The sequence below is a fragment of the Dreissena polymorpha genome, chromosome 3 (assembly GCF_020536995.1).
Source record: "Dreissena polymorpha isolate Duluth1 chromosome 3, UMN_Dpol_1.0, whole genome shotgun sequence".
NCBI lineage: Eukaryota > Metazoa > Mollusca > Bivalvia > Myida > Dreissenidae > Dreissena > Dreissena polymorpha.
The window spans coordinates 64,447,190-64,467,487 of NC_068357.1; the positions used below are offsets into that span (position 1 = coordinate 64,447,190).

General features: G+C 34.6%; 1 protein-coding gene across 1 annotated transcript in view; it reads left to right on the plus strand.

Annotated features, from left to right (window-relative positions):
* The window catches only part of LOC127874490 (complement C3-like), a 40,847-nt gene extending 25,670 nt beyond the window's left edge, over nucleotides 1-15,177 (plus strand). The window contains exons 3-17 of the mRNA XM_052418850.1: nucleotides 691-856; nucleotides 2,213-2,302; nucleotides 2,561-2,735; nucleotides 3,624-3,793; nucleotides 3,985-4,137; nucleotides 4,536-4,735; nucleotides 5,363-5,494; nucleotides 5,817-5,907; nucleotides 6,398-6,475; nucleotides 6,849-6,957; nucleotides 11,174-11,272; nucleotides 11,914-12,057; nucleotides 12,978-13,067; nucleotides 13,560-13,698; nucleotides 14,171-15,177. Of these exons, the coding sequence (XP_052274810.1) occupies nucleotides 691-856; nucleotides 2,213-2,302; nucleotides 2,561-2,735; nucleotides 3,624-3,793; nucleotides 3,985-4,137; nucleotides 4,536-4,735; nucleotides 5,363-5,494; nucleotides 5,817-5,907; nucleotides 6,398-6,475; nucleotides 6,849-6,957; nucleotides 11,174-11,272; nucleotides 11,914-12,057; nucleotides 12,978-13,067; nucleotides 13,560-13,698; nucleotides 14,171-14,291 (1,957 nt within the window). The 3' untranslated portion in view covers nucleotides 14,292-15,177. The remainder of the gene's footprint in view (nucleotides 1-690; nucleotides 857-2,212; nucleotides 2,303-2,560; nucleotides 2,736-3,623; nucleotides 3,794-3,984; nucleotides 4,138-4,535; nucleotides 4,736-5,362; nucleotides 5,495-5,816; nucleotides 5,908-6,397; nucleotides 6,476-6,848; nucleotides 6,958-11,173; nucleotides 11,273-11,913; nucleotides 12,058-12,977; nucleotides 13,068-13,559; nucleotides 13,699-14,170) is intronic.
* Nucleotides 15,178-20,298: the final 5,121 nt, after the last annotated feature.

Consider the following 20,298-nt stretch of genomic DNA (forward strand, 5'->3'; position numbering starts at 1 on the left):
TTATTCTTGATTTTTTACTGGAGCTTTTACGATCCAATGTTTACATTTATCAATATAAAGCATTTAATGAATAAGTTAAAAAATGCCAAAATCTGTGAAAAGGCCCCTTTAACAACATTTAACAATTTATCATTTGACAGACATTTACTATACTATCCATCCAATTGTATTGTATTAGTAAAATACTTCTCATAGATAATGTTAAGCCTCCTTCACGATGGTAGAATATGAGATGTACAGTTTCTTCGTCCATCTCTAACACCCCATGGACCTGACAAGAATTCGTCAGCTGCTTTTGATGTATATTGGCGTACTTTGATTACTTTGAAAAAAGATAAACTTTGCAATCAATATATGTTGCATATACGTTACTTTCCAGCTGGCGTGCTATTGTTTTATCTTATACATGACTATAAATGACTGTTATTACTTCTGGCACCATGGGAGTTTTCAATTTATAGTTTGAGTACGTTATTGCCTTGGAATCGCCTTGCTGTTCTTGCCATACATGTTAGCAGTGAACGATCATTATTTGAAACAACCCATGACTAATATCCAGACGACATTACACACTTGTGATGCCTAATGACCAATGAGTATCCATACGACATTTATTTTTTTTATTTTGAATAAGAATGTGTTTGGAAAAAAAGATTTACCATATAGAGGTATATACATGTTTCTTTTCAGGCTGACAGCGTTTATTGCCAAAGTGTTTTGTCAAGCAGAACAAGTTGTTCAAGGAATTTCCGGAAGAGATGTCATTCAAAAGACATTGTCTTACATTTCCAAAAATAACAATATTGGATCTGGGGACTATCGGGACGACCATCCAGTTTATCATCGTGAAATGCAGGTATGTAACTTCTGAAACAATAAAATTAACTACTTATGTGCGTGTGTACTTTGATGCTTATGTTGATTTTAGGAGCGACATTTTGCATATGGTACTTTAACGTGTCTAAGTATATACAAATCGGTTCTAATACTTAGGCATTTTATTAAAGGGGCGTACAGACACTATTTCTCCTTAATTAAGGCATGTGCTACAAAAATTACCAACTTTTCACTCAAGTTTAGAACACAAAAGATGTGTTTTGAAGAAATCGTAAAAACACGTGCAAATAATTTTTTTGTAAACAAAACAAGTACTCTTTACACGCCTCTAGCAGGGATAAACCATACGTTTACAAAACGCTCGCTCTTCAATGGGAATTTCATAATGCTATACAAACGTGCAGCTTAATACGAGAATAAACAGATAGTGCCCCGGGAAACCGTTTTTTATAATTTTAAAAGTATATATTTTTATTAACAAATTACATTGCCTATTTGCCGAGCACCATTTAATAAACGCCCATTAAATTGTAATCGTTTTGTTCAAAATCAAAACCGCATTAGCCGTTGATATGCCTCTAAACATAAAATGTTCAGTGTTGCAGCTGAAATTAAAAAAAATTGTTTGAATTTGTGCGATTATGTTTTGTTTGAAATTATATATGTTGAAAACCCCAGAAAAGTATACGTAACGTATACAAGTGTGCGATTATTGCATTCGAGAGATTTTCGTTAAAGCGTGAATGGCCTATTTTCGTGAAATAGATGCCTTGAATATTTGTTTTTATAGCTATTTTGTACCTTTTGTACTTTAGATCTAAACACACACAATGTATCTTTAAGCTCGTGTTATTCAATGCCTACACGTCTGTGATCATATGTATAGTGCTTATGATTGTATTGTGATGTCGCATCTATTGTCACTGGTTGACCTTAAGGATAGAGACTAGTGCACAAACGTTATTTAGGTCCTGCAAGCAAATACACACTAAGTATATTTTCACAAAAAATATCAAACATATCAAATAAAGTATTTCACTCAAATGAACTTATGAGCTTTTTAACCCCAGTTATGTATCTTTAATGCTAATGTGATGTTATATCCAAAAGTCATGTGACCGATGACAATGCACACAATGCTTTCCAGCGTTCCTTAGCTAATTCGTTCCACGTTCCACTTCAAAGCGCAATATGGCAGTCAATGATCAAATGCATTTGTCTTAACGCTACGAATTTTTGAACCGTTATTTACGTGTTCTATTTATTTCACACATATCTAAATAGTGATTAAGTCAGATGATTCCGCTCCATTGCACATGATAAGCGGTCATAAAACAGAATAATATGAATTTTATTTAACAACGCTTTATTTCAGGGTGTTTTAGGACAAGGAGACAGGACATTAGATCCCTCGTTAACTGCATTTGTTCTGACGTCATTGCAAGAATGCACTGATTGGACACAGGTAAAATACGATGTGGAATACAATCAAGCACACAATACGACACCATCTTGGTTGATTTGTGTAGTTTCATTTGCATTTTTTGTATTCGTTAACTAAATAGTTTATATGATTAAAATTAATATATATAATATTACAATGCAGTGCAAGGGAAGCCTTTAATAAAAATAAGTTATTTGTTTACCCAACATGACCTGTTTGTCAGATTTTCTAAGATTAAACCATTTCTTACCTAGTTTTCATGGCATTTGTACTTTTCAGGAGGTCGAAATGTCTGTACGTCGTGCTATAAGTGCTCTTGAGCGAGTTCGTTATAATAATATAGAAAATAATCCGTACTTACTAGCAATTTCAACCTACGCGCTGGCATTATATGACAGTTCCAAAAATAACGACTTTAAGCAGAGGTTGTATGCCATCAGAAAGGACATAGGAGGTATCGATTTTAATTACATGAATTAATGCAGTTTATGTACAATATGTGTTTACATAATGTACCTATTACCTTAATCGTGAAAATATATTTTCTATGATCACTCGTGAAATAACAAACGATCTTGCACTGACTTGAACAAATTGTGTGTTTCTTTTATGCCCCTTTTTCAAGAAAATTATTAACAGCTGTTTCCCTTTCGCTGAAAAGTTACACTTTCTCCCGTGGCGTGCCTCAATACATTTCATTCCTTAAAATGACGTCATTTTTGCGACGAAATGATGTCACTATTCCAGCGAGATTCTCCAGTTAAACTCTTTTACAATGTAAATAAACGGGGAAAAGGCATAACATGAAAAGAAAATTTGTTGGATTCGGTGGAATACCGATTTTAATTCAATCGTGATCCTTAAAATCTTGATATGATAATCTAAAAATTGAAAAGTAGTTCCGAAAATGTGTTATTTTCACCGGTGAAAATAACAATTTGGTTATTTACACTGCTGCTATTTCACTGCAGAAATGTCATATTTTACCATTAGGTATAAAAGAAACTTGTTTATTCTGTGTCAAACTGAAATATTCCCTATTCTGTTCCATTCTCAAATGAATTTTCCATGATAAAAGGTGATAAGTGTGTGTGTCGTGATACTCTTGTCTTCTGAATACACATAAAACTGCTGCAGTCTAATTATAGCATCAGTACCAAACTGCATGAAGATGTCAATATAGAATATTGCTTCACGGAATGCATGCCTTTCTGAACATATGGTGTCACGTGGAGGTATAACATTCCATTAAATACACAATTTATATTTTTGTCGTAATAAATACCTCGGAAGAATACACACAATAATCAAATATACAATATTATACATTTTATTGTTCTAGGAAGAATATTCTGGTCAAATCATAACGGCGCCCCTAACGCATATGATGTGGAGACGACGGCATATGCTCTTCTTGCGTTCTTGAAATTTGATGACTTTAAGACATGTCATAAGATAGTGGCGTGGTTGACCCAACAAAATAGTGCAATTGGAGTGTGGTATACAACACAGGTTGTAAAAGCTTTGGATAATTTCTAGTAACGTATGTTACTTATGGAAATAGTAAAAGAGTTGTGATTAAATGTATTATTTATTTTTAATTTAAATATTCCCATCACATAAAATGAAATAAAAGGATTTCGATATTGGCCGTTACGTTTTAATAGAATATGCAATTTAACGAGTATTAAAATGCTTTATAGGACACTGTTGTCGCCATGCAAGCTCTCGCGACGTACAGCGCACGTACGTACAATCCAGACACAAACCTCGAAGTGAACATTGAAAAAGCAGGCGTTGCGTGGAGAAAGAAAACGATTGTAAACAGTGAAACGTCACAAGTTTTCATTTCAAACGTAAGTTCTGAGGCTTTGTAAAGTCATAAACAATTTCAGTTAGACCTTGCGAATTCGTTTACGTACGTGTAATATTCGGGTCTTTTTTTGTAACTGTCCGATTTTTTATGTAATGTTTATAATTGTTTATTCTGACTGAATTTACTTTAAACATATTTTTATTATTAAGATAATTTATATATGTAACATTTTCATCTTACATTGCATTATATAAGTGTATTATATGTCATACTTTATATGTACGTATGAGAAGTATTGAAATAAAACATGTTAGAAAAAAAAATCAGTTCCTTATCGACCGACGAAAATAAAACACTCTTGCTAATAAAACTTTTGCCTGTCGGTTTAAATATCTAGAAACAGCTATGCATAAATTGTCTTGTACTTAAATGTTTCAGCTTCCTGTGGATGAAAACGACAGGAAATTCGATGTAACAGTCAGTGGACGGGGGTCGGGTGTAATGAAGATTGAAATGTTTTACAACAGAAAGGCTCGGGACGACGAACTGTGCCCGTTTGATTTCAGCACCATATCTGTGAAGAATGTTATTTCCGCAATTGCAAACAATCCAGATGCGCAGCGTATTCTTGCTGGAAGGTATGTGTGCCTTTATCTTTTAGCAAATTTAAATACACTTATTTTAAACTATTTGTTTGGTTTTTGTCTCACTAATTAACAATGAATAAATGGGCGTAATATGAATATATGGTTTTTATATGGAAAATACGAAAATATAAAATAATCTATAATAAAAATGTACGAATTGCAGAGTAGATCAATTTGCAAACATGTATAGTATGTTATTGTTTACTTATGGTTTCGTTACTGTCATAAATTTGGCCAAAATATTTTAGTTTCGGGATAAACCACTTCGAAAGAATCTGCTCCATTTAGAATTCAATTCAATAAGCAAATTAACTGCATATAAACTAAAAATAATGTAATCATGTTGTACCACTATTGCTCAAATTGTTCCTTGTATATAAGTTCTGTACAATTGTGTTTCCCTTTAAGAATCAAACAACAATTTTAGTTGTAGAAAGGAAACTTGAAAGGATTTACTTTAAGTGTGCAGCTGAAATCATTTTCAAATAATAAAAGCATTATATTTCTGGGCAATGTCAATGTGGGCGTTCAATATAATTTACTACATGCGCACACTATGACGACTGACAACTTCACGCATACCTTTTAAACAATAATATTGACTGTCATCGTTTTCAGGCAGTGTGACGTGTGTGGGTATTGCAACGATCCTGTTGATCCTGACTATGATGATGATATGATAATCGACCGTAAAAAGCGACAGGCAATACAAGGAGTGCAAAATCAAAAATGTATTCAATTCACAGTACGGTAAGGATGTTAATAATGGAATAATTAATAGTCTATTTATAGAGTATTTGTTTCTTCGCTGTAATAATTGTTGTTACCAGTATTATCGGTTTTATACGTGTTAAAATACTACTACTACTACTACTACTACTGCTGCTGCTGCTGCTGCTGCTGCTGCTGCTACTACTACTACTACTACTACTACTACTACTACTACTACTACTACTACTACTACTACTACTACTGCTACTACTTCTGCTACTGCTACTGCTACTACTACTATTATTATCATCATCATTCTGTAGAACAGTGTATATCAATACGTTCCGCTGCTTACTTATAGGTCTAAGTCGGCCAGTAATGACGCAGGTATGTCAATCGTGAGGGTCAACTTGGAGACAGGAATCCGAGTTGTGGAATCCGACTTGATTAAGGTCAGTAAGGCATAACTGTAATCTTCTGCTGAGACGACATACGTATTTTCTTAATCTAATATAATGCTTCCCTTATCGCGTTCAATATTTTGTGCAATGTGTATTTACACAATGTAACGTGACACGATATTAATGAAAGTCTGAACACAAGTCTTTAAATTGGACTTCTTATATGCAATGATGTTAGTGTGGAAACATGCTCTACGTGTTTTTATTAATAAGATACTGTCATAAATAACTTGTTTAATTGTGCATCCAAATCTAAGACTCATTTGAGAAATGCTGATAATGCTTTTCAAATGCTGTTTTGTTCGAGGTGCAATGCTTAAATGTGGATGTTTGTGTTCTAGTTCGAAGTGTTCAGCTTGCACCTACGCATTTACACAAATGCGTATATTTAATGTAGAGAGTCATGCAATTCAGTAACTTTAAACCAGAATATTTTTTGTTAAAATTTCTTGAGTGTCATATTCCCTTTTTTGCATCATAGATGCAGAACAACAAGGTCTTGCCGCGCTATGAAATGCCGTCGGACGGTCAAGGATTTATCATCCTTTACCTGAACAGTGTACGTATACATGTTACGCCTAAAGGTTAATTAATGTTACCCTTGTGTTAAGTGTTTTCGGTAGATATCTTGCCGAAAATGCACGTTTCTACTATTTATCGTAACGCATTTAAAAATAAATTCCGTTACATAAATCTTTTCTGTATTTATTTATACACTAGATTATATGTTAATCCATAATCTACCCATTACGGAGTTAATCAGTTGAAACACTTTACTTACGAATCATTTTTATTTCAACATATACGAATAATGCATATTGTAAACATTCATTTTAATTTTTAAATAAACCTCAAGTGTGCAGCGTTATCAAGATTGTTGATTGTTGCATTTCATTTGTAACGCATATTGAGGATTTTATTCATGTTTGTAGATCACGAGTAATGCAACCAACCTTATATTCAGACTAGAAGATCATTTTTCTGGCAACGATTCAAGTCGTCAGCCCGCATCTATTAAGGTGTACGACTACTATAAACCAGGTTTGTAAAAATAAAAAGTAAAAAAATGTTCAAAATATCTTAAGTTTAAATTATTTGGTAAATACTAAAATCTCTACAGGAGTCATCATATTTTACAAGTTAAGTTACAATCAGTACGTATGGGTTAGCATTCAGACTCTGAATTACACGGATATTATTAGTTACACCGTTAGTAACTGACGGTGTATGGGATATACACCATCAGTAATTTCATAACATACGAGAGCGAAGCGGTGCAAAGGGAGTACAAGTGCACAAGAATAGGATAACCATCCTCTTCGCATGCAGCGCCACAAGAAAGAAGCTGACACCGATGGTCATTGGCAAAGCAAATACCCGCTGCTTGAAGAAGGTGCGACGAGATCGTTTTGGTGTAACTTACGTCAGTAATAAGCGTTTGTGGGTGGCGTCAGCTGTGTTCTCCGATAGGCTCCGGGACGGGAATTCAGCGATGCGGAGGAAAGGACGCAATATCTTGTTATTCCTGGACAACGCTGCATCCCACATCGCTAACTTGAACCTGAGCCACGTACAGTTGAGCTTTTTCCCGGCAAACACTACGTCCGTGCTGCAGCCGCTGGACCAGGGAGTTATTAGAGCGTTCAAGGCTGCCTACAGCAGGTTCATGCTGTGAGCGCTGCTGGCCACAATGGAAGAGACTGACGACGCTGCCAGTGTTTGTCGTTCAGTGACGATCATGGACGCCATCAAGTGGACAGTTAAGGCGTGGCAGGCAACACAAGCTTCAATGATCGAGAAGTGTTTCAGAGCCTGCGAATTCACAGTGGAGACCACGGAGACCAGCGACGACGAGTACCCCGACGACGAGTACTTTGACGACGACATCCCTCTCGTTTACATCGTCCTGCATTTCCGGTTCCAGTTGGATGAGCTCACATCAGTTGACACAGACGTCGAGACTCATGAATCCGAGTGTGAAGCAGACATCGTCAACTGCTGTAAAGAGGACGCTGCCGACGCCGCCGATCCCGCCGACACCGCCGATCCAGCCGACGCCGCCGATGATGTGGACTCAAGAGGAAACTCCGGAAGTGCTTCCAGTGACTCTTAAAGAGATCCGCGACCATGCTCGCCGTCTGCAGCTGTACGGACATGAGACGGATGGCGACTTCCTGGGAACTGGAGACACCTTCATCAACAGTTCAGAGATTAAGATCGTGAAGCAGAAATGTGCACTGAAGCAAAGAGTGATCTCGGACTTTTTCAAAAAATCGTGAAGTTCGTGCATGTGTATATTTGACAAGACTTGCTGAGACTATGAATGTCTTGAAAATATGACGCTGTTTGTGTGTGCGTGTGTATGCGTGTGTATGTGTGTGTGTGTGTTGTGTGTGTGTGTGTGTGTGTGTGTGTGTGTGTGTGTGTGTGTGTGTGTGTGTGTGTGTGTGTGTGTGTGTGTGTGTGTGTGTGTGTGTGTGTGTGTGTGTGTGTGTGTGTGTGTGTGTGTGTGTGTGTGTGTGTGTGTGTGTGTGTGTGTGTGTGTGTGTGTGGGTGTGTGGGTGGGTGTGTGTGTGTGTGTGTGTGTGTGTGTGTGTGTGTGTGTGTGTGTGTGTGTGTGTGTGCACAGAAAGGACACTTCTAGCAACATGAGCGACTTTAGGAAATTCGCTCTCGTGACGTTTTCACCAGTCGTGACGGTTCCATTTTCACTAGCACATATCTTTGAAGTTCATCAGAATCCTCTTGCTCTAGAAACTATAACTTCCTACGTTTGCGCGGCATGTCATCACAATCTTATCAGAAACGCGAGAACGTCACGGCAATCTCAACGGTTCCTCGTCCATACGACTCTCTAAGGTCTCTTCTGCGATCTTACGTTGATCATGTGACAAGAAAGGGAGACCCTTGTGACGTGGATCTAGAAGAGATGCGAGCACAGGTGTTGATTTCGCGGTTTCCGTTGAAGTCGGCTGATAGCGTTTATCAGTTCATCACGTATTGTCTCCTTAACGCGCGAGATCAGAGAACTGCCGGTGTCCTCAACCACTAAGCACGTGTTCATTAATCCACTCACCATAGGATAGATCACAGAACATGATACATCACTTTCACTGTACATGTCTCGTGAAATTCTTCCAAGCAGCGGAAGGTGTAGGTGGCATTTTGATTTGACAGAGATTTACTTTATTCATGTAGCAATGATAATATTTTCAATTAAATGAGGGCGAAATACCAAAAACATTTCTTTAAGTAAAGTACCTGATTGAATATTGAGTAATTTATTAAACTTTGGACCATACGATACGCAAAAACTCATTAGAGGTTGAGTAAATTATTTTCTAAAAGCTTTTTTGATTGGAGAACGTGATTGTAACCATACAATACGCATTTACTCAATTTAATTAGAGAAAAAAAAACAGCACCATTTTCGATTGGAGAACGCGATTTACGTCAATAAAAAATCTTGTGCATAAGTTGTTATTTGTTTTTACACCAAGGCGGCTTTTTCTTTACTCATTAATCTTTGATCATTTAAAATGTTATTCAAGTCATTAGAATAAGTGCGGGTCGGTGTTTTAATTGCGACGCGATTTGCACCTATCATTTTGACATAAGTGACTGTCTTTGATCAATAAAAGTTTCCTTAAGGTAGGCAATTAGCAGGATTTATGACAGGTATACTGTCATCACCATAGCGACGAAATATCGCGCTTACCGGAATAAACACTATGACACGAGGAACAAGTCTTTGAAATTACTCGATTTTTTATTTTTGTCTTCCGAATATTTGTTCGGAAAATAGTATTCGAATATTCGGTGCGGGACCGATAATTCGGATATTCGGATATTCGTTGACATTCCTAATAAAACACATTTTTTGAAGAATACTTTAAACGTAAACATGACATGAGTACAGTTATCACATGGTACATGTAAATGTATATATTTTGTTGTATTCTTATATGATTGTGTACACAATGTATACAATAAATATTTCGGCAATATGTCTACTCTTGGTAAACCGGAACTCGTTGAAAACCGAACGACCAAGCCGGTCCCGAGACAATCCAGTTTGGAGAGAGTCTTCTGTATATCTCAATCGACTACTCGATTACTCGGGTAGTATGGAAATTACTCGGTGTGTAAGAAAAATACTCTATGGGCACGTGACCGCTCTAAGCCAAACAGATTAGGTCATTTTTGTAGGAGGTGAGATATGCAACTATATCTGGATAAATAAGAGCCTGAATGCGTACTGGTCGTAACTTGTAAAGCATAATGTCAAAGGTTCGCACTCGTATGGTATGAAACTACTGAAGGGGTATATCCCATACACCGTCAGTTACTAACTGTGTAACTATTAGTACCTTGTAAATTCTGTTTTTCAACACGCTATTTCTTTATTATTTAGTAAAACGATATTTATAAGTAAATGTATAGAATATTAAAACAAAGCTAGCCTGGCCGTGTAGGGTACATGCAAACGCTTTTACAACTGATAATAAGCATTATTAATAAACGTCCAATTCTATCGATCTTGGATGTAATGCGCAATGTAGTTTATTTTTAATAATGAGACGTGTTGTGTGTTGGTTATTTTAAAAAGCACAAAATATTGTCTTGATATTTGAGGTATATAGATTAATACAGGAGGATTGTCTGTGATTAAATTAGGCCTACAGGTGAATACAACAGATAAGTCTGTATTGAAAAAAGATAAAGATTCTCTCACTTGTAGTATAGAATTCAGCACTAAAAGGGACCTTTTCAGTGATTTTGGCATGTATTGAAGTGTGTCATTTAATGCTATAAATTAATAAATGCAAAACATTGGAACTAAATAGACGCAGTATAAACACGAACAAAATTAAAGAAAGAGAAAAGTAAATCATCAACTGGGCGCGAATCAATGACCCTTTGGGTATTGGTAGCGTTTAAAAAAAATCGGCAATCCGTGCTCAAATAGTGATTGGTGTATTTTATACTTAATATAAGCAATCTGCGTAATGTCACAAGATATAACGATAACAACAGAACTATCCAACTTATTCAATATTTTCGCTTTTGTATCGCTTTATTATTGTCAGGCTTTAAAAGCGCCAAAATATTATAATATGGGATATTTAGAGCATAGTTTATGTTCAGTATAACTGTTTTCTCACAATATCATAGCAACAACGAATTTGCGAATCCGAAACATTTTTCAATATACCAAAACGTGAAAAGGTCCCTTAAAATTAATGGTTTTTTTCAGAACGCTCATGTATGAAGCAGTATGGCATTGGCCAAAATCATGGACTTGAAATAAAGTACAATTGTGACGACGGTAGCGACCAGTGTCAATGCATGCAAAGTAAGGGAATAACAAATCTATGAACAGAAGTTGTCTATGAAAATAATAATTATCAAAATGATGCTTCTATGTGTTATGTCATGTGGAGAATAAGTGGATAATTGACTTTAATGAGAACCTTTTGATCGCAATTAAGCTATACTAATAGATGTGAGTTCACATGTGTACATCAAACTAATTTTAAATAATAATTGCATTAAAATATGAACAAAAGCTATTCATGTGCACGGTTGTACGAAAGTTACTGTGTAATATGTATAACATGCCTGTTGTTTCACTAAAGCAAATGTTGAGAGTTTTCGTAAATAATCGCCCAAAAGAATATAGAGAAAATGTGTTTATATACATTATTTAAAATTGTGTGTTTATATAAATTAATAAAAATATATTTTCATTTAAAAATTCGCTTTAGAATAAACAGATAAAACTAATCTTAAGTTGTAACTGTTTAATCCGGCACAGTTTAAGAATCGACACATATTGAATATGAGGATATATCAATTGCAAGAACATTTGCTTAAACAAGTATAATACAAAAAATCTAGTTTCTTTTGATTACCTGTTTCTCTGGACTGTGTTTCGTGCCTATTTCTTTCTTGTAAAATCATGTATTTTAGCTTAATTATGCTCATATGTTTAAGGTCAGTGTGTTAAGCAAGTGAATCAGGAGCTGTTCGAAATGGCTTTGAAAGTTAATCAGGCGAGTCCGGCTCAACGAAAGAATCTTCCCAAACCAGTCGATGCATTAATGGAATATGCGTGCAACTTTGAGAAAGCTCACTATGGTATAGCAGTCCACACATTTTACACATTTTTCAGGTCGTCGGAAAAATGATATGACGCAATTCCATTACACAAACTCTCGAATCACTGGCAAAATGTGGTGAAATAAGGTGTTTCGTTAACAATCGAAACAATCTTTTAAACCCGCCCATGACATTAATTATTAAGGTCCCCAACGTGTAGATGATACACTATTGACAATGTCGTAGTATACATTTACGACTCGTGAAATAGCCTGTTTGTATGAATTTTACAAGTTTTATCTTATCAAGTGTTCAATCCGTGCGCAATAACGTCGAAGAACGCGGCCAACTTTCAAGGCCTTTTTTTCTTCTGGTTTTAAACTAAGTAGGATTGGTATGAATTAAAATTGTTGCCTTATCAGAAATTGCGATAACAATGCGTTATGTTATTTTATCTTACCCGGTTTGACCTTGACTTCGTCTCAAGTTACATTTCTAAATTGTACGCATACGTTCATGAATTAAAAAAATGTAAATTGCATTATTCAAAATCCGTGTGGTGTCATGTTTTGTTGTTTTCATCAAGTGTTGAAATTGCACATATTAAAACCGAACCTTGCACGTGGAATTCTGTCTGCTGTCTACGTGATTTTAACATAAAATAAGCTTTATTTTATTTTGAATATGCTTAATCTCTTAACAAGCAAAGCTACATCAATCAAAACGATCTCATTAGCTTAATGTGCTGTACTCAATCGCTGAATAGTTGCGTTATTAAAAAACAGACCAATGTTTAGACAAAGTGGAATAATAAATGTAATCTGTGGATGATGACCTTTGATATCATCTGATATCAGTACCATTTGATACGGCATGTAGTACCATTTGATACGGCATGTGAACGAGTTCGGTACTCACATATCCTATATATTTTCTTTTCTTTGTTGTGTTATCTGTAGTTGTTAAAGTCGAGGTGGAAACGGTAGATTACGATTCGACAAGGGAGATACAGTCTGCACAAGCTATTATAAAGGAGGCACCGCTACAAGGTAAATATTATGTCTAGAAAAATTGATCAGGGTCGATTAGCTCCGTTGTTCGTGCGCTCGGCAGCACATCAAACGATCGCGTGTTAGATTATCGGCCCTGTCGCACAATGTGTGTAGGAATTTGTCATGAAATGACTATCTACGTCCATTATCACACTACCTCTGTCTCAAGTATGGAAGTGGTCAGTTATTGATAATGACAAGTATGCGGAGTGTGTATTTAAACTACTTTTCTATAACAAGTGCCGATTAAATTACAGCCATAATGTTGTTTAAGTACTTTTGTAAAAAGCGGCAAAAACATATCGAGTTTGGATTTTTTAATTGCTCGTGTAGAAGAAATTAGTCATATCTAAAAGTGTTAGAATTATGTACTAACTTATTAACTAAGCATAGTTTTCGTGTGTTGTAGAATAAACACATTTGAACATTACATGTTTCCTAGTATTCATTTTGCGTGCACTATTAAGCTTGTCTATTTGTTTATTAAAGGTCATCAAAAGATGGAAGTGGATGACGCAATTGAATTTGAATGGCCCATTGGATGTACGCAACCGGCCTTGACAGAGAAAAAGATCTATTACGTTATAGGAAAGGAAGGGACAGCTTTCAACGACGCGGGAGGGATCAGGTAACACAGTTGCATATATCCTGACACGTTTATGTCATTGTTTATCGGTGAAACACTTGACTGCCTATGAGCACAATGCGGTTTTATATAATAAAAATATTTATTTAAATTACAATTATTCATCATATTAAAGCATGTTTAATTCAAGAAACACTTAATATAAAGGTACCATTTTTTGGACTCTTAAACGCTCAATTAAGATAACATCGGCTGATCATTATTGAAAAAGTAACATGTTAAATGTTTTGTTTCGTGCGTATATTCTTCATCAATTCGTAAAATTGTCGATTATTTTATGATCTGTAACATCAAATTGCACGTGAATGTTGTGCGTTACTGGATGCGTTGGGGTTTGTGTGACGATACATTACAATAAACATAATTCAATTGCCATAAATTAATACTAAAATATACCTTGTCTTCTGGTGCAGTGGTTTACTTTGTTGATTTTCATTATCGCCTACACTTTCAGTTTGAAATATGAACTGACGGGCACGGCGCTTGTCATCGATCCAGCGTACAAACCCCTGTTACAGACCGTAATGAACAATTTCGTTAAGGAGCTGAAGACCAACAAAGGATGCCTGTCATAGGTGTTGTATCTCCAATATTTGGCCATGCTTGCGTCGAAGCTCTAGTATTGGCTCACACGCCCAAGTGTTGTGTTGTGTTTGACGAGAGAGGCATAGGTTTTTAACAAACATATTTGGATGTTCCCTTTTAAGTTAGACATCATTTGTGCCGTACAGTATGCTTGTTAGCACATTTTCGTATTCATAATGGTCTTAATCCTACATGAAGATACTTAAAAGCAATCAATCTCGAATATGATTTAATTGTTCTAACTTAATCAAAATGTATTATTTTGTTCAGTTTTATAAATACAGATGATTTTTGGATCTGAGAATTCATCTGAGAAGTGGGCAGATTCAAGATTTATTATTAATAAAAAATTCTAATCGTCTAACAGCACCTTAATATTAAATCTAACTCGGTGTCCACCATTTTACAAAACAATAAGACCAATATGGAAATGTCATAACATAGTTTCAAAGAAGGTCTTAGCGTATAAGAAATATCATTTAGATCCGAAAAAAGCTGACCGATTTCCGAATACTGTCCTGCGTAAGAACATGAGAACTTATGAAAAATCAACAATTAACATTAATGTAGCATCTCTACTTTATTTGCTAAAATGGAGAATGATAATGTGGATTTTAGAATATAATAATTCATGCGATAGAGCTGTATATTAGAATATGTAAACTTGTGTAAATTAATTGGTTGCTATAGGAAAAGTTGCGTATACGCTTATTGTCCGATAACACACAATATTGCAAAGTTTGACCCGCATGCTACTTTCGTTTTTTATCGTAGAAGATAGTTGTGATTGTATAAATTGAAATCAAATATAATTGATATATATAATTGATATTAATCTGTAATTAAAATATTGAATGAATAAAAGTTTGCTAGCTTTGCGCTGTTAATTTTGTTTTCACAACTGCTTCCGGTTGGTTTTGAATGCTAGCTTCAATTTCCAGTGCAAAGATTTTCAAAATTTAGGTGTGGTCTTGTACCCGGAAGAAAAGAAATCCAGCGTACTTGGTATGTCGCCATCCTTCAAGATTAAATGCATCGAGTGAATTTAGCAGGGTCAACTCGACGAGAAACACGTGTACGAACTCCTGCGCACATGCGCAACACGGACGGCCATGAAATAAACGCTACTTACAAGTGGTCTATGTAACCACTATGAATTGAACCCATTATACTTTTGTTATATTGTAAGAGTTGCAAGGCTGTTCGTCCAACAATCCGTCGTGACTGGCTAAATAGATAAAAAGTGGGCAATCTATAATCTCCCCTTAAAGTAAATTAATACCGGTATTGTGTCGCGAACTTTTTGAAAATACTAAACAATGTGTAGTCGATAATAGTTCAACAATATTATGCAATCCGGTCATGGCAATGTTTGCTAACAGTCTGTTAATTTTAGAAGAAAATCTAAATAATTACAAAAAGTCAACAAAAAGTCAACATCTTATTGAACACATAATTGGCAACAAATATATGAGTGTCAATTTCTTTTGATACTTTTTAAATTGTTTAAAGTTTTAACAGTTTCAACTTTCCGTTTGTTCGCTTAATTTTACATTCATATGTCGAAGAACTGGGGAACAGTTTTCTATGCAATCAGTTTTGAAAAAAAAACACCAATTGACATCACAATACAAATATTACAAAATGGTGGACATAAATATTACTTTGACGATGTGATAGTGACAGCAATACAGGAATTAAAATGGGCGTATCCATTTAAATGGGGACCAATGCCAGATTGCATATATTATTTAATGTACCTTTCTACCTATCGAACTAATTTCCAATCCGCCTAACGCTGTACTTACCTATTGACCTAAGTTCACATCAGACTGATTTGATAGCAACACATCAATCGCTGCCGGAATTCATGCATTATTATGCAAGTAAATTGTAAGATAGCTGGATCTAAGTATCACATTGTTGCAGGTTTTGTTTTCTATACCATTTTACAGAAATTTATGTAAAGATCAGAACAATCGCTAAGACGAATGTAGGACATCGCTAAAAAGTACGCGTGTACTTTATAAACATATTATGTAAAATAATGTAATTGAACATTGAATGAGGTTTTATTCAGGGTTTCTTTTACGATAAGTAATTTTATTGTTGTACGAAACATAAGATGAATTATTTTAATACCTACAAGGAATTGCATAACAATTAATAAATTTAATTTTGCAATATGCGCGATTTTTAAACAAATTATTTGTATTTGATAGAGTTACTTACACTGGTAAAACCTATTGTTAACAAATATTAACACCGCCTTTTTATAGCTCGCGAACTTGGTTGGAAACGTTTGTAATAATTGTGTTCCTTGTGTAGTACTTCAAATTGCAGATTTTGACTTGTATTACAATTTAATAATGTGTATATAATGTGTCTGCAGTCATAATAAATTATCAAATTCAGTGATTTTATAAGCATCGAATCGCATTACAACTATTTTTCTACGTTTGCATTAAATTTGAAATTTTCATAATTAAAAATATAACGTCGTTCATATGAGCAATATTTCTATGTTACTCTAGGCCTAGGTATAATAACATGTTCGCTAAAAGATAACAAGACCAACATATGCTCTGAATAAAAGTAAAGATCTATAACATAACGTCTTATATAATACAATTTAGCATCTAGGATCAAGACAGTTCTTACATAATCTTAGACCTTTTACAGTTTTAAATGTTGTTTATAAGATAGCCTCAGATGCTATTGCTTATAGATTAAACCCCGTTCTAGATAAACTTATCGCCAAAGATCAAACTGGCTTTATAAAATGAGCATATATAGGAGAAAAACACAAACTATATGCTGTTTTTAAAACACAGAAGATATTGTACAAAATACTTGGACTTTTAGTGACATTGAACTCTGAAAAGGCCATGTATGCACTCTCCTTCAATTTGATAGAGAGAAAAACAAACCTTTTTGCATTAAAATTTTGGCATCATGCACAGAAATTGGGTCCGTCTTTTCAGATATAACAACATTACAACTATTAAGATCAACGGGATTTTATCTCAGATTTCATAAAAATCGAAAGAGATTGCCGTCCATTTGACCAAATCAGCTTATATAATTTCATTTTAAGTGCAGACATTTTGGCTATTCTAATTCGAAATACACAACACATGTTTGATGTAAAATGTAAAATTTATTAATGATTTTTAGAGCAACTAATCTTATTTAATATTTTATATTTTGTAAGTACAAATCTCGGCCCCTGTTTTCCCATCCTTACTGCGTTGATTTGTAGAATCCAGATTTGTAATCATTATGATTTAACGTTTTCAATTCGTTCTACTGTTTAGCGAACATTTTAACATCCTTGTCTTTTTCTATGACGGTGGTGTGCACATTTTCCGAAAATACATTGTGATAGAAAAACATTGTTGTACCTTTTTTAGAACATGTTAGCTTTGTCAAGTACCCGAGGGCAAATCAAAGAGTAACCTTCCATTATTCAAATCCCTATTGGCAGTTACATGATATCGAACTCCTCTGTCATGTTATTTTCAGAGTATTGCAGCATCAAAGTCCAATAATATGTTAAATATATGCATAAATGGGATATTAAATTTCCAAATACTGAACGCTTATGGCTTCATACGAGTCAGTACAGCATTGGTCCACATATACATATATATTTCCTTTTTCACTATTCTCGTTTGGTACATTAGTTAATTAGCAATTGCCGATAGGTCGATGAGTGTTATTTACGTTTTCCTTTTGGCATATGCAATACTTTGGTGCATTGGAGAATAAATATGAAAGTAAAGTTATAAAGTTGTCCTATGCAATATGCTTGCATAAAGTCACGTAATCATAATCATATAGTTACCTAACTGCCATTTTCGAAAATGACATGTAAATAGCTCATGTTTTATTTTGCTTGGAACATGTATTTAAGGGTGGTTATTAAATGCTTTTGATTTCAAATTTCTTCATATCAACCTCAACGTGTGCGATATTAAGATTGAAAGCATACATTTATCAATCTTGAAAACTACTACAGTGAAAAAGGTATTACTTATAAATCACCAAGTTTTGCATGCGAAAATTTGCTTAGTATTTGTCAAAAAAAGAAAATAACCTGTTGTATGTAAATTGTTTTATGTTTTATTAGACCTCTTCACAATAGGTACTTTTTTACAATTGATTTTAGGCATACAAAACCAGTTTTCGTTACAAGCGTATGCACGTGTTGAAATACATAATGCAAATAGACTGAATCTGCATACTATGACAAGGATATGGTTCAAATTATATGGTTGATATTATTGTAAATAAAACTATATGTTCTGATGGAATTATCCTAATTTGACAAGATTTGATATTTTATGTATTTGCTTTAATGCCAACTTAAAACATTTCAATATACATTTAATGGATTGGTTCTGTTGTTTCAAGCTAATTGCAATTGATCACACTTGAGATGTATTGTGAGGGCAACGCAATACACTCTGCTAAGCATTGACTGTGATATGTGGTCATCATCAGATACAAACTAATAAAAATGACCCTAGTTCGCTCACCTTTTTTTTACAAGGCCTTGTTCATTGCTTAGTTGACAAATTCAGTACGCAAGAGCATATAAGATTGGTTCTCTTCTGTTGACTTTTGCCGAGTAAGCATATGATTAATTCTGATTGAGTACTGTCCATTTGCATGGGTTTTTTGCAATGAAAACATTTGAAAGTAATGCTAATTCTACATTTGTTTACAAGGTTTTTGTAAGATTTGGACCTCGTGACCAAGATTTAGACCCCACATGACCCAATGTCAAACTTTGCCAAGATATCATCAAGAAAAACATCCTGGTCAAGTATCATCATTATTGGAACAAAACTATGACGCCAGTGTGTTAACAAGGTTTTTGTAAGATTAGAACCCATGCCCAAGATTTTGTCCCCTCATAGTCTTATAAGGAAAACTGCCACACCCCCCTGGCGGCCATGTCTTTAGACCGATCGGGATAATTTTGGAACTTATCTGATATATAAATAAAACCAATGTTTTCACCAAGTTTCATGATGATTGGGCAAACAATGTTACTTCTAGAGTGTTCACACGCGTTTTTTACTATATAAATATAAGGAAAATGCGCCATCCCCCCCCCCCCCCCCCTGGCAGCCATGTTTTTCAACAGACCGGAACATTTCATGAATTCAACTCTCGTATCAAGGAAACAAATGTTCTGACCGTATTTCATGAAAATTGGGCAAAAAATGTGACTTCTATAGTGTTGACATGGTTTCACTATATACATATAGAGAAAACTGCCCCGCCCACCTGGCGGCCATGTTTTTTCATCGATTTGGAGCATTTCCGAACTACATTTCCGTAAATTTTGCATACTTTCGCGGCCTGTCATTTTGGTTTCCTGCATCATGTAATGTTTTGAATGCATCTTGTGCCATATACTAAGTTTAAATGCTATTGTTCCTATGCTTTATCAGTAATATCGCCTTCTTATTACACTATTAATGAAATAATAATTATTCATCTGAAATTAAAAGCATAAAACATTTGTTTCCTCTTGCAACAATATTCTATTTTCGTTTTAAATTAACAAGATATATCTTAAAAGGTATTGTGGTGTACATAACATTTTCAAAGCATTCGGCACGGGAATATAAGCACTGAAAAAGTTGAATAGAACAGAAATTTTGCTATTTTTCAAAACTTCATTCTTTATTTAAGAGCAAAAACCTGTAATTCGAAAGTGAAATTCAAGCTTTTCTTGCTGAATAATTTATAAAGTTAATTAATAAAATTGTCATTAATTATAATTAATTAAAATTGTCTTCAGCTCCATAACAAAGCAAATATGAATTCAAATAATTAATAACATTATATTATTGTTTATTTGACGATAAAAGGTCACACAAGAACTAAAAATAAAAAATAATATTTAAAGTGATGACATTGCTCTCTTTGGCTGTCAGTTTTACCTAGTTTGCTGAATATATTACAGGCGTTTCCGATTTG